General features: G+C 37.7%; 1 protein-coding gene across 2 annotated transcripts in view; it reads right to left on the bottom strand.

Annotated features, from left to right (window-relative positions):
• The window catches only part of RYK (receptor like tyrosine kinase), a 102,727-nt gene that overhangs the window by 44,330 nt on the left and 42,574 nt on the right, over nt 1-15,823 (bottom strand). For both annotated transcript variants that reach the window (XM_079923072.1, XM_079923073.1), the window contains exons 4-7: nt 15,114-15,248; nt 11,820-11,873; nt 8,015-8,159; nt 2,111-2,211 (exon numbers count right to left, since the gene is read on the bottom strand). In XM_079923072.1, coding sequence (XP_079779198.1) covers nt 2,111-2,211; nt 8,015-8,159; nt 11,820-11,873; nt 15,114-15,248 — 435 coding nt within the window. The remainder of the gene's footprint in view (nt 1-2,110; nt 2,212-8,014; nt 8,160-11,819; nt 11,874-15,113; nt 15,249-15,823) is intronic.

Raw genomic sequence — 15,823 nt, 5'->3', positions numbered from 1 at the left:
CTGGAGTTCTCTGAGTTTCTTGCATCTGTGGACTGTTGTGTTTTGTTATTTTGGAAAACTCTTGGCTATTTTGTCTTCAAGTAATTTTTCCGCTCCTTTCTCCTTTTATTTATAGACAAATATATTTCCATTGGGTTTTCTTAAAAGCACTATTTGTTTTTATCATACATAAGAAATGAAGTATCTATCTCCTTAAGGTAATGTCTACAAAACAAACTTCTTATTGGTGGTAAATAAAAAAATTTGTCAACAAATAAATGTATTTCCACTGACTTTTTAAAATGCATTTTGCTTTTAGCATATATAATAAATTACTATCTACCTCTTTAAGGTTATATGCACCATCAAGAATTGACTCTAATGAGCAAATCTTGACAGATAGACATTAAAAGCAATGATGTGTTTCTTATAAATAGTTTGGACTACTCTCACATCTATCATTATATTTCCTGAGGAACTTATGTCTTTCTTTCCTTGGTGGAGATGTTAACTGCTGTTATGATTTCTCTTAGATTTCTTTTAAGCTAGAGTGCCCCCTCCTTCCCTTTCGTTTTTCTTGCCACATCTTATTAAAGAAACTGCGTCAATTATCCTGGAGAATGTCCAGCATCTGCCTCTTCTAGTGTCATCTAACTTGTTTCCCTATCCCTGTATTTCTTGTAAACTGCAAGTCAGTTTTACAGCCTTGATTAGATCCAGGTTAACTCTTGGAGGGGGAGGGGAGACAAGAATACTCCATCTGGGAGCACAAAATACTAGCTGTCCTACTTTTAATGATGCTAAGTTTCAGTAGTGGATTCAGGCGGTGAAACTCTGATCCCTCAAATGGTAAAGTTCCCTACTTCCCTTTGTTTGTATAGTTTAAAATACTAACGAACTTTTCCTGAATCAAATATTTTATTAGGGGATGCAAGTATGATTTTCTAATTCTACCATTCCTTCCACATTTATTAGCTGGGATTTTTCTGTAAAAAAACATTTTCCTTCATAAACCAGCACTATCTGGTTACTGTGAAATAGTTCAGGTAGCCAGTTGTCAGAGTAAGGCATAATAATGTCTTAGTTAACTTGGTGCCTTAGTTAACTCCCATAATGACTGATTTTTCTAAAAAGTATCATTACGAACTTGTGGATTTTTACACATTTTTACATTTCACATTTACATCACTTCATCAATCCACTGCAGTCATTATTCTTTCTGATGCTCAATGGTCCCATTTTGGGGAGCTCTTGTCTTTAGTAGCTTCCTGGATTTTTGGCTCAGCAAATGTCCCAGGTTTATCTTACACATTCCCAACCCAGTCCTGGAATCATCCGTTTCTCCAAAGAATCTTGGTACTTCTTAATGAGAAACAGTACTGAAAGACCACAAGAGGGCACTGGGTGAAGAACAGATACTCCTTAATTTTAGTTTGCTAGAGAGTAAATGTCAGCCCAGGGGAGATAATAGTTAATTGCCTACAAGAACCTCATTAATCAATGGCACCATTGAGTTGAGCCCTGACTTGTAGTCCACTGTCTATCCTGATGATTGTGTAGTTTCTTATTTGTATGGTGACTGAGTCCTCATTATGTCTAAATTATACTCTAAGAATGATTATTTTCCCCCAAACATCTACATGTTACAGTATAAAAACTTTCATCAAAATCCTTTTCAAAAAAAGGAAATCAGACCCCATTCTCAACTCTAATGGCAACTAGTTTCCCATCATGATCAGAAGACAATGTAACGTCCTAACCACAGCCCATGAGACCATCAAATAATTCATTAAAATCCAAGTCTCTGCCTTCATAGAGATCAGTGGCTTATTCTATCTAACTACCTGAAAATCCTCCTTCTGAATTTGTATAGAGATGGTTCAGCAGCCCTCTTAATATAATCTATAGAAACCTCCCCAAAACTAATTCTAGCCATTAAACCTAAAATTTTAATACTCCAATTTTGGAATGTTTCATTCAATGCTCTAGAAAGCAAAAGTTAAAGCCTAATTCTGTACATGTTAGATACTATGTACACAGCATGGCACACGTAACTAACCACACAGGACCAAGGAAAGACAGAACATAGACAATTTTAGTAAACCATCTTTAGAATTAAATTAACTCTTACTGGTGATAGGAGTTGCATTGTTGGGTGTGTCGGCTCTCAGATACTGAGTCGTCTGGGTAGATGGCTGAGACAGCCCTTGGGAACTACTGCTGGCACTGATGCTGCAAACAATTTTTAAGAGAGAAATACTTGGCAAGTCAGCTTCAATGAGAAATTTCCTTTTTCCATACATACAAAATGCATGTAGCCATTATAACCAGCTTAAAACCCTAACGGAGATCACAATAACGCATGGATCTCTATCACAAATGTTCCATATTGAAATTTTAATCTGCCTCATAACGTAGAGCTCTATTTTTTCCTTCCTTTCTATCTCCACAACCACCAGGCAAGTTCATCATATCATAGTCATTCACAAATGTGGTATTCCTCAGACACCATAGATAGCAGTCCTGAACCTCACAAAATGTTATGCTAGGGAACCATCTCTTAGGAAAAGAGCTCATGCCGCTCAATTAGATTGCTTTTAAGAAAAGGAGCATAAAGACAGGCCTCTTTTAATGATGGTCCAAAATTAAATGGCCTACAGATGATGGAGTATGAAAGCAAATCAAACGTGCCAACGTGCTCAAAGCTTGGGAAGGGAGTTCCTACCTGGTTCAAATCTGTTTAATCATATACATTTTGCTGCTTCTACTTCCCCAATTCCACCTTTTTAGAATTTACAGAACTTATTAGAAATCTCTAGCACGTGAAGCATTCTATTATGCCATATTCTTTAAGTAATGAGGAGACCCAGAAAATGGTAGGCTCAAATAAATGTGAACCCCATACTCAAGATTACTACAGATTAATGTCCTTTTGTCTTGTCAGTGGACGACGACCTTATCCCAGGGTCACCCTTGCACACATTCCAATTTCACTGCCTCAGCCCTTGTATTTTTGCAGCAGTGGAGAAGTGAAGCATAGAAATTCAGCATGAAGAGTGCAATCACAGGCAGGATGTCATCCCCTCAGGAGGAAGGTCTACTTTCCATGCCTCCCTTAGCTATAGAATCGGCAGAGTCCCATAAGAGGCTCCCAAATTTCCTAAATATGAAAATTGTTTAAATCACCACACCCCACAAAATAGTTCTGTATTTTCATAACCTAATGATTTAAAAAACACATAATGATAAAAAGCTGCTACTCAAAAATTGATCTATATAGGTCTACACATATAGTGGGTATGGGACAGTACAGTGAAGAGACGTAGAGCATAACCTTGAAATCAAAACTGCCAGCACCACCATTTATTAACTAGCTGTATGACCTTAGGCAAAATGCTTCTGGAGCCTCAAATTCCTCGTGGATAAAATAACCATAATACTACCTCCTGAAAAGGTTGCTAAAAGGATTACATGAAAAATATAATCCTTTTAGGGCAATGCCCTGCCCTCAAACATACACTTACAAGTTATTATTACTAATTATGCATATTATTACCAATATTATACATCCTTAATTCCTGGAACCACCAGGCACCTGTTTTTGGAGTTCTGAGTACATACTACTCAAAGACCACGTCGGAAATCAAATCTGTTAAAAGTCCAGGATTCAATAATGGGGAGAGGAGAGAAGCATCATCATCCCCAAAGAGGGGGGAAGTAATAGAATACAATTTACTTACCCATAAAATGGGACTAAGAAAACCTACCTCCCAGGATTTTTGTGAGGCTCAAGTTGTATAATGTATGTGAAAGTATAATTCAAATATTACCTGCAACCAATGTACAGGTTGAATAAATATGCACAGACCCCAAATTATTTACTATTGTGTTTCTCTTCAGCAGCTCAACAGTAGGTGGCACTCTTGTACCACCTCAGAATTCCTGAAAAGCCTGGGCATACAAAGATGTTATGCGCTCATCCATACTTTGTGGTCCCTACAATAAGCACAGCACTAATATTAAGCGATCAGAACACACCTTTGAAAGCCCAGACTTACTGTTATGAGAGAAGCACGGAGCAGTTGGGGATCGACCCCTGATACCTATTAAATTCAATATCTACATAGCTACATCACATGAGGTAAAAAATGAAATAAAAATGTACACTTGCTAGCACTTAATAGTTTAACACCAGTCTAAATAAATTATCTCATTTGACTTTCATAAGCAAGTAAGCTTAGTTATGAAGACATTAACCTTGCTTTAGCGTTGAAGTTAGAACTTAGGGCAAAGATCATCATTTTCCTTCAGAGCGCTTATTATGATTTATATTTCTCTATTTTTCTGTGTAATTCATTTATGTAATTATTCATTCAAAAACTATCTACTAAGTGTATACTAGATGCTAGATACTGTGCCAGGTGCTGGGGATACAGCAGTGAACATAAGAAACAAAGATCCCTACCCTCATGAAGCCTACATTCTAGCAGGGATTTTTGGTTTAATATCTATCTTGCCCAAGCAGACTGTAAACTCCACGAGGGCAGGAAAAGTACCTATTTGTTCACTCCTCCCTTCCCAGCACTTAAGCCAGGGCCTGGCACAAGAGGCCTCAAGTGGGCCCAACTCTTAGTGAGAGCGCAATTAACACTTACTGAATCAATCAATCCATAAACAGAGAAAAACACCCTTCCTTGGAATAGAAAGCTATAAACCACACAGAAGAGTTGCTGCTGACATGAGCTATTGATATATACTGAAAGAGGGAAAGAATTATTGCTCTAACAGAATGGTTTCCTGTCTCTCTCTACTCATTCCTCATTCAACAAATTCTTCATGCAACATTCATTCAGTGATACCTGTTAGACACTGAATAAGGGGAATACAGAAATGAATAGGGGGAAATAAAAGGGACCCTGTCACCAGTAATGGCAAGGGTGATGGGGCAATGCAGATAATGGAAAATGAAGATATTGCCAAATAACAAGTTCATGTATCCCACAAAGGAGTGAACTCTCCTATAGTTGCAAGCTAACAGGGAAAGACTACAGTATAGACAGGGTACAGATCAATCCCTCTGTGGAAGGACTTTACAAAAGCTCTGCATCTCCAGAATACACTCATCTGGCACAACACAGAGACTGAGAAGATGAGCTTATAGTGTCAGGAGAGGGAAAGTCACACACTTGGGCTCCAACTGCCCCTGGCATGAGCACACCTCAGGCAGTTTTATTCTCTGCCTCTAAATAAGCTCTGTGTATAAGAGGACTCTGGCTCCTGAGTGTCAGGAATGGAAGAACTCTGTACCATCCCTGTGCAAGCAATTCCATGGAGCCATGGGTCCCATCAAACCTCACAGGGCTGCTGTGAGGATTAAGAGGATTAATGGATGTAAAAGCACATGGAACAGTGCCTGGCATATAACAAGTGATTTATACAATTACAGTACTGAGTTATTACAATACAGCTATTACAACAATAATGAGTCCCTTCTGTTGCTCGGCCCTGGTCCTAGAAGTGCAACCCTGAAAAAGTTATTTAATCTCTTCCAGCCTGTTTCTTTATCTTTAAAACAAGGACAGTACCATACCCATAAGTGGCTGTGAGTGTCAAATAAGATAATACATGTAAAGTGCTTGGTACAGTACTGGTAAATAGCACTCAATGAAATGGTAGCCATTGTTAACTCAGTGGCCCCAGCACAGAGGGAAGAAGCAGTGTCTCTTAAATGCTATTAGATCACTGGATGGGAACTTTCTAGTCACCACTATTAGCTTGCCTGGCATGTAATAAATAACAGCTAGTAGAATAGGAAAGAGATGAAGAAGAAATTAGTCCATCACTACCAACACACTGCAACTTTCTGAAAAGAAAAATCATAATAATGGCAATTACTATATGCCAGGCTTGTTCTAAGAGTTTACACTTTTATTTCACTAAAACTTCCCAACATGCCTACAAAGTATGTGCCATGATCATCTCTGCTTTAGAGATGAGGAAAACTGAGACATAAAGCAGCTACAAAACTTCCTCTATCTGGGCCTGTAGCACAGACAGAATTCAGAGACGTGCTGGCTCCAGTCCATGCTCTTAACAACTAGGCTGTACTCTGAAAACAAGTGATGATGAAAGCGGCTTCTATTCAGTCAATGTCTGGGAACATCTGCCTGAAAACTAGAGAACTGGAACACCAATTCATGGGTGGTAACAAATTATTTCAGCAGCAAAGGTATAAGCCCCATGGATTCTGAAGTTCTTGCACAACTCTGATCTCTGTGGGTTCAGAGCCCCCCCCCCCACCGCCCACAAGCAAGCATTCAAGGAGAATGTGTTTATCAAGACAGACCACTAAATGCCATGCCTTCCAGTGACCTCTAACTCTGCCATATCCTCTCTAAGTCCCATCAAAATGTTCCTGTTACTTCACTTCCCCCTCAGTACTTTCTCTACAAAACCTGATTGTAAGTAACACAACCATATATACAAAACATACTCTGAAACACCCCACCCGTGAATTTCCCTTCTCACTCTGACCTCCTCCCTCTTCTTTCTCTACTCAGATAAAGAAAGGGTAACAGAGGGGACAGAGAGTAGTTAGGGGCAGGAATTAATCCAACCAGGATCCCCATCCCCTTGTGCTTTTGTTTCTGCCACACATATGCTTACCCGCTGTACGTATGGCACCATGTAGGACTGGGAAGTCAGCAGTAAGATGCACTGCTCCCTAACTGGGAAAAGCTTACATTCCAGCAGGAGAGACAAGTACACAAAAACTGATTTTAGAAGGAAAAAGTAAAATAATTGCTACCAAAAAGAGAGAGAGACAGAGAAACGGAGAGGGAAGGAGAGAGAGACAAAGAGAGGAGGGAGAAATTGATGGTTGGGAGGCTTAAAAAAGAGTTCATAGAAGAGACGGCAATGGAGTTGAAATGTTAAGAATGGTTTGAACCAGTGGAAAATGCAGGGAGCCCTGTGGGCAAAGGAAAGCATGAACAAAAGTCCTGGAGGGCAAAGTGTAGGGCAAAAGTGAGGAAAAAATAATCATTTAACTGGAGCGTGAAGTTAAGGATGAGAGACAAGGCAGGCTCATCTCCAGACTGTAAAGGAGGGTGCCTTGAAAGCCAAGTCATGAAGCTGAGAATGTCTTCAGTCAGCAACTGGGAATCACTGAGGAGGGAAACGAGAACTGTGCACTAGGAAAATAAACCTGTCTATGATTCCATCTTTACCTCTCACCCTATCCTGGCTATAACGTCTTCCTGGTCATCTTGACTCACCCAGGCTGGGACGGGCACTTGTTTTATTCCCACACTATAATACACATACCACAATCATCAAATTTACAAACTTTTATAATGTGGGTTAATGTCAAAGATTAAATACTTGAAGCCATGAAGTATATCATTACTTTTTTTTTATTCCTAGCACTTAGCATAACATCTAATCCAGTGTATCTCAAAGCCTACAAATTAGACTCATCCAGAAAGCTCTAAGAAAAATACTGACGCTCAAACACCACCCTAGACCAATGACATCAGAATTTCTGGAAGGGGGTACCTAAGTTCTGATGTATTTTAAAAGCTTACCCATGACTCTAATGTGTGACCACGTTGAGAACTAATGATTTAAATCATAGCAGGTTCTCAATAAATGTTAATAAATTGGATGGATGGATGGATGGATAGAAGGATGGATAGTGATGGAGGGACAAACTAGGAGGAAGAAACAGGGCTATTTCAAAAAGGTACTAAGAGTCTAGAAGAGAGTCATGTCAAAGGGGATAGGGAAAAAATTGATCTCTACTACTTCTCCACCAACTAATAAATTAATTTCTGACTTCACAGATTTTTAAAAATAAAATTAGAGAAACACAAAGACAGTATTTTTTCAAGTATTTTTTCCCTTGGCTAGGGAAAGCCTCCCATCCTTCTTCCTCTGCACCACTGTGCACCAGTGGGCATGGGCGTGTGTGGGCTCCCATGTAAATGCAAACAACTGCTTTTATTTTTTTCCTTTCCCAAAATATATACGATACCTGTCATCCAGTTCAATCCTTTTCATACTATGAAGGTGCAAAACAGCTAATATTATTGCTACAAGAAATATTACTGCACAGCAAACCCCTACGCTGATATAAAATACACGTGTAGAAGTGGTTGGAGCTGCATGTACAGGATCATCTGAAATAAAAATGAACAGCACATTAAGCTTTTTAAACAAATACCATCAATGGCTTTGTGACCTAATATACACAATGAGTACCCTGTTCTTTGTAAAAGATTTTCATTTCATGTGTCCATTCTTTGATAAGATCAGTTACCAATAGCATGTTGATGTAAATTCACACAATTTAAAAAGTGTTTTTGTTGTAGTAAAAGAGGGATTTTAAATAGAACTTTTGGTTAATGAGTAAAATTTACGAGTGGTATACATATAATAAAACATCTATAGAAGTGCTGTCCAATAGGGGAATGCTCTATGGGGTGCATTCCAATACAGCAGCCACTGGCCACCTGTGGCTATTAAGCACTTGAAATGTAGCTAGTACAATGGAAGAACTGAAGTTTTAATTTTATTTCATTTCAATTAATTTAATGTTAAACAGCCACACGTGGCTAGTAATTACCATACTGGACAGCAAGCTCTACAGACCCTTCCTCAACAGTGACACCTGGTATGGAGAGATCAGACATCTTTGTTGCCGATGACCACTAACTCACAGGGGGAGGGATATACAGTAGAGCGACCCACAGGTAAAACAAACAAACAAACCTTTCATCTTTTTCACTTTTGAGAGTAACAGAAATTATTTTGCTTATCTGTTTTTAAAGATAAAAGCAGGAAAACAAGACTATACTCATGAAATAAAATAACAGTCACCTTAATACTATTCAAAAAGAAAGAAAGCCTCAGCAATAGGGGAAATCATTCAAAGACACAGAGACACGTGTATATACATACACACAGAAACAACTGAGAAAGAGACACAGAAACAAAGATCCGCATGATAAGAGCAAGCAGAATGGAAGACAGAGAAATAGAAACAGAACTGGTGTAACTGGAGATTCATGTAAGTTTTGATGAGTACTCACATCAGAATTCTAGTGAAGAATTTGGATTTTATCCTAAATGATATAGGAAGTCACTGCAAGGCTTCAACCAAAGGAATGATACACATGATCATACTTGAAAATAAAAGAAACAAAGATGACTCTGCATGCTGTATAAAGAATACTGTGGGGAGGAGCAAAAGCAGAAGCAGGAACAAATCAGGTTACTACAGCAGTCCAAGAAAGAGAGAGCAGTGGCTTGGACAAGAGTGTTATGGTGAAGGTGAGAAGTTCACGGATTGGGAAGCAGAGTCAACAGAGTTTGCTAATGGATTGAACCGGGGTAGAAAGAAAAAGAGGAAGCAAAGCTTTGGCTTAAAGAATTGGGTGGATAAGGTACCTTTACAAGCAGAAAAAAGAAGCAGGTTGGGGAAACAGAGAATCAAGAGTTTTGTTTTGTCCAAGAGTACCTAGTACACATCTACATGGAGATGTCAAATTGACAGAAATACAAATGTGGAGTTATGGGGATAGGTCAGGACAAAAGATAAAAGTCATAGCTTTCAAAAATTTAAAAATAAGATTGCTTTCTAAAAGTTAAACTTTGAATCAACAAATAATAAACCAGAACAGATCAATGCAGAGAGACCGAATGGCTTCTAGGGCAGCTAGACTTGACAGCAGCCTGAATGAAGGTATGACTTTCCTTAAGAATGCCACAGGCCGTTCAACCTTGAAGAGGTGGGAAAGGAAGGTCCCAAAGGCTGATGTTGGCAGTATCCATCTCAGCACACTCCAAGGCAGAGGTGAGGGTACCGCTCTGCTGGGCAGGTCCCCAAATGCGCCCCGCCTGACTACCTCCAAATTCCAAGGCTTGTGTATGCACTGTTCCCATTCCCTCACTTTGACATTTCACCTGCCACCACCTAGTCACCCTTCAGGTCTCAGACGAGATGCCACCCTCCTCAGGAAGCTCACCCTCATTCCCAGAGGAGGTTACTTGCCCCTCTCCTCAGAATTTCCAAAGCCCCTTGTGCTGGCCTCGTCACAGCCTGCCACAAGATACTGTTGTCACTGGTACTGCAACTCCATTTCCTCTGCTACATTAGAAACCCATGGGGGCTTATAGAGTCTGCTTTGTTCAGTTTAATCCTCTGCCTCAATCATACCACCTGGCACATCATAGCCTCTCAGTAAACGTTAGATGGATGAATACACAGAAAGGGAGCGGAGGAGAGAGGGAGCAACGAAGAGGCAGACAGAGACCAAGGATACGCAATACTGTATTCTGCTTGTCAGAAATAATAACCCTACTAGCATAAAAGAAACAGATAAAATCATCAGAATTTTACAAGTGAAGTTGGAGAGCAGCAATATTTTAAAAAATAGTTTTATTTTCTTCTCAAAGACAAATCCAAATGAAATATTTCTAAAAGGCAGACAAATCTCATATTATTTTACCTTCAAAAATGGTCTACTTTGAGACAACCAGATGCTTTGTGTCTCCTGAGGCGATAAAAAAGATAAAATAGGAAGCACATACTACCATCTATGAATTATTCTAGCCAAAAGAGTTGGTTCTCAACCTAACGAAGTACAAAATCTAACTACCAGTTTAGAAGAGAGAAAAACATGTTAAATGACACCACAAAAATGCAGATGTGGAAAATTCTATGAGACAAATGACTCAATTTCTTCAACAAATAAATGACATTGAAGGGAAGGGGGTGGTTTCTGATTAATATAAAATACATGTCAACCAAATACAGTGTGTGTAGGCTTCATTTGGATCCTGATTCAGGGAAAAAACTATACAAAGACAATTTTGAGACAATCAGGTTAATTTGAACATGGACTAGCTATCAGAAGATATTAAGGAGTTAATTTTGTTACATGTGATAAATCAAATACAAGTGAATAGGTGTTGGGTGATTGTGGCTTTTTTGATGGCCTTTTAAAAAGTTACCTACCCTGAAACATTTATGGGGTGAAATGATATGATGCCTAGGATGTGCTTTAAAGTACTACTCTATCCTGCCCCACCCACGCACCCAACTGAAAAAGGAGGAAGGAATCAACGGTACAGGACTGGCAAATGTTGATCATTACTGAAGCAGGGTGATGGTCACATGGGGGTTCATCAAAACATTCTCTTGACTTCTGCATACTTGAAATTCCCTCCCCCGATTTTGTTTTAGTTTACTTCCATAAAAAGAAATCTAGTAACATTTTAAGATACTGCTATTAAATTCAGGAAGAGTAAGAGTTAATAATGTATTCATGTCAGAAAAGGAAAAAGAAGTCTAAGTTATACTACCTTACACAACCATTATCAAAAAATAAAAATCTCCTTCAAGTTTCTCCTCTGTAGGTTTAAACAATGTGGATATTTAAGCCTGTATTTTCACCTGGATGAAACTAGCTGAGGGTTACCCAGGCCATGAATTAGATTTTCTATCCTTCTGTTAAACAGATGAAGATCTTACACATATTTCACGTTCGTACTTTAATTATGACCATTTGAAATGATGATATAAATTCTTGCTTATAAAAGTTTTTTAGATCACATGAAATATGTATGAATTTTGCTTTACAAAATTTTCAATATTCTAATAGTTTCATCTGAACATACCAATCTACAAAACATCAGTGAAATAAGCAGCATGGCGTCATTTAATCTTTTGACAAACTGGAAACCACAAAACATCCAAGCTACACAAAACCATGTTCATTTGCAATCCATCATTTTTCATCCCTAATGATGGAAAAAGATAATACAGTAACACTTACAAATAGTTCTGCTAGTGTTTTTGTCCAAGGATGAAGTTTTTACTTCTTCAAGTTCTGAATTAAAAAGGAGATAAAAGATGCTTTAGAAATTCTTTCTTTTCCATGAAAATCCTTAAATACCAAATTATATTTTCTGAATTTTTTCTCACATAGCTTTATGTTCTAACAGAAGTCCCTGAACTAAGTAACAAGGTATTTGTTGCAAGATAATAAACATATAGGTAGCTAGTGGGAAGAAGCTGCATAGCGCAGGGAGACCAGATCAGTGCTTTGTGACCACCTAGAGAGGTGGGATAGGGAGGGTGGGAGGGAGATGCAAGAGGGAGGGGATATGGGGATATATGTATACATACAGCTGATTCAGCTTGTTATACATCAGAAACTAACACAACATTGTAAAGCAATTATACTCCAATAAAGATGTTAAAAAATATATATATAATAAATGCTACATTACTATTCTGATAATCATCACTGTATTCATCAATCAATAGTCTATGCCTATATTAGCCAATGGGTATTACTTACAGATAGATGCTCAATGAAAAAGGGTTTTTGTGGTCAAGAAGTCTGGGGAAAGCTACATACTATAACCTCTGTGGAGGTTCACAGTGCACATTAGCAGAGTGCAAAGGCTCTGAGGAGTCTGAGAGTAACAAAACCTGTCTGATCCAATAATTTACACCCTCATAAAGGAACATTTTCTTCCCAGTAACACCCATTAACATATACAGTACATGTATGTTTTCTGTGGCAGACAGTTTTCAAAATGTAGTAAGCTGGAAAATCATATAAATATATTAGGATCACATATTAAACAGTCATGAATGTAAACTGGATGATTAGGGTGGCCAGAAGTATGACCACCAAATAAAAAGGGTGGTACTATATTAAACTTAAGTCTAAAACAGAATAGAAAATTACATCAACTGTTAATTTTCATGTACATATTAAAGAAAATGGAGAAGGTATGGGATTATTCTGAATATCGGCTAATCATTAACCTTAGTGGGCTCCACAGATCCCATCACACTTGACCAACATTCTGCCTTTAAGCAATAACAGCTGAAGCGCCGTGGTACAGGCAGCGCCACCTCCCTAGGGGCCAGGAACCACCTATTCTGCATTCCTCACTGACTGCCTGTGCACGCTTAGATGACCACTCCAGGTCCCAGTCTCCTCATATTATATAACGACTAGGTTGAACTAGTGTCTCTGAAGTCTTCTTTGGCTTTAAAATTACATGAAGGTATAACTGGATATGTAAGAACTGACAAATGTATCAAAACACCAAAGCTAACATGGGACTAACTTTTCATTTTAAAAATGTCCATTCTGACGAGATCACGCATCCAGGGTGGTGTGGCCATAGACTAAAAATGTCCATTCTGCATAAAGAAGTGCTGAAAATACATGTGCATGCACACACACACACACACACACACACACACACACACACATACACACACGCACACACACACCACACACATAATGGAACACCATTTAGCCATAAAAAATAAGGAACTCCTGCCATTTGCAACAACATGCATAGACTTTGAGGGTCTTATACTAAGTGAAATAAGTCAGACAGAGAAAGACTATGAGATATTCTATGATCTCACTTATATGTATATAGAATCTAAAGAATCAATTTTTTTTTTAATCGTAAGAAAAGAGATCAGATTTGTTATTATCAGAGGCAGGAGGGAGGAGGAACTGGAGGAGGTAGTCAAAAGGTACAAACTTCCAGTTATAAGATAAACACTAGGGATATAACGTACAGCACGGTGTACTTTATATGTTATTTAACACAATATGTTAACTGTATGATATATGTGAGAGTTGTTAAGAAAGTAAATCCTAAGAGGTCTCATCACAAGGAAAAAATTTTTTTATTTTTTTGCTCTCTCTTTCTATTGTATCCATATGAAATGATGGATGCTAAGTAAATTTACTGTGATAATCATTTCACAATGTATGTAAATCAAACCATTATGCTGTACACCTTAAACTTATACAGTGATGTATGTTAATTATATCTCAATAAAACTGGGAAAAATATACATGGAGAGTAACTGTTTACTTTATATTTACTCTAATTAAAAGATTAAATTAGAGCTTAAAAAATGCCCATTCTAATGCAGTACAGCTTTTTTACTGGCATGTTATCTGGACATTAGCCATTATAACTCATGTGCTGGCCTCAGGCGTTCTCATAACACTCAGCACTAACTTTGACTAGGAAATGTGTTAAGAGACAGTTTGCCAAAGAAGCCAAAGAAGCAAGAGCACGGGTTTGCAACCCAGCTCCACCACTTAGCTGTCCGGCCTTGGCAAGTTGGTTGGATTCTCTGAGCCTCAGCTTGCTCCTCAGAAAATGGAGATAATGAGAGAACCTACTGCCTAGGGCTGCTATAAGCATTAAATGGGTTTAATGTGTGTAAAGCACTTGGAACACAGTAAGCACTCAGCAAGTTTAGAGGGGTTTTCTTTAGCTTTTTTTTTTTCCTATCTTAGATACTAACCAGCTCTACCAATGTGACTTTGTAAATTCAGGTCACTTTAATCTCTCTGGAACTTAAAGTGAGTGGGTTGGACTAGATAACCTTTAAGGAGAATTCTAAAATTCTTTGATCTATGACCTAGCATGCTGAAGCTCTTTCATATCCACTGTAATTTCCTGAGCAACAGATTATTCAAAACCAAAAACTACCAACATGTATTAAGTACCCACATATGGTATTCTAAGTTTCAGGTGATTAGCTTCAATTAATCTAAAATCAACCAACCAACCAATCTCTTGAAACAGGTTATTATGCCACTTTACAGATGAAAAAAACTGAGACTTAGGTTAAGAAACCTGTTCCAATTATCCTGTCAAGAGCAGAGCTGTAATTCTAACGCAGGTCTTTCTGGCCCCAGGGCAATTCTTCTACATAATGGTAATTCATAAAGGAAACATAGTTAACACCCCATTACTCAGGGGTATCTATCAAAATTACCTGATTTCTTTACCTCTTCAGCCACTAGTGCTATTTCACATTCCTAAAGGAAAACGTCCTTAGCAATTCTGATCAAAATTTTGAGAAAGCAGGAAGTAAGTGGGGCCTGAATGAGATTCCTGGCTACAAGCTATCTAGGTGATTATTTTGGAATTTCATCAGTTAGTGCTCTCTTTTCTCACTTGCAACTATAATCAAGATTTGATCACAAATCTGTAAAAAGATGACAAAATCTATTTTTGACCTTCTCACATCTATATAAAACACATACTTTGGTAAATAAATTCCTTACTTTTGTAGCACATTTTCCTTCGCTTAAAATTTAAGACTGTAAAGTTTTTTGAAGAATTTACTGTCAAGTTGAGCTGCATTAGTATCATAACCTCAGAATCTACTTTGCCAGTACAGGAAAGCTCGACCCGAAACACTGTTTAAAAAAGAAAAAATATTTTAATTTTCTAAAAATCAACATTAATGCCCATTGAATAATTTAGAATTTTTTTTTCAATAAAACTACAAATAATACATTTACATAACATACTAAGCAGAAACTTTCAGAGAACTTATCTTTAGACTACACAGCTTTGGACATTAAGTACTTCATTCATTACAGATATAAAAGTTAGCATTAAAGAACAAACCAAGACATAAAGGAAGAGAATTATTTTCAAATTTGCTCATGATTTTTAATATATCAATTTGTCTCATAAGTTCTCTTATTATAATAAAGCTACAGAATCATAAGGCAAACCCTACTACCTCATCAGTCACAATCAACAGTAATAACAAAAATTACTTGATAAAAAAGGAAAGACAATTCACCACCAAAATGCAATTATGTATTATTCTTAATGAAGAGATTAAAAATAAACCTGTAAATGAAACTGATAAATTCTCAACTATGAACTAAAAAGAAAAAAAAAACCTTTCTAATCAGAAACTGGCTTTTAATCAATTAATGTAAGCAAGGGGATTAACAGACTTTGGTGCACTTTTTTTTTT

Source organism: Stenella coeruleoalba, assembly GCF_951394435.1.
Source record: "Stenella coeruleoalba genome assembly, chromosome: 5".
Lineage (NCBI taxonomy): Eukaryota > Metazoa > Chordata > Mammalia > Artiodactyla > Delphinidae > Stenella > Stenella coeruleoalba.
Note: the sequence above shows the minus strand (reverse complement) of the source record. Positions and strands in the feature narration are given on the sequence as shown.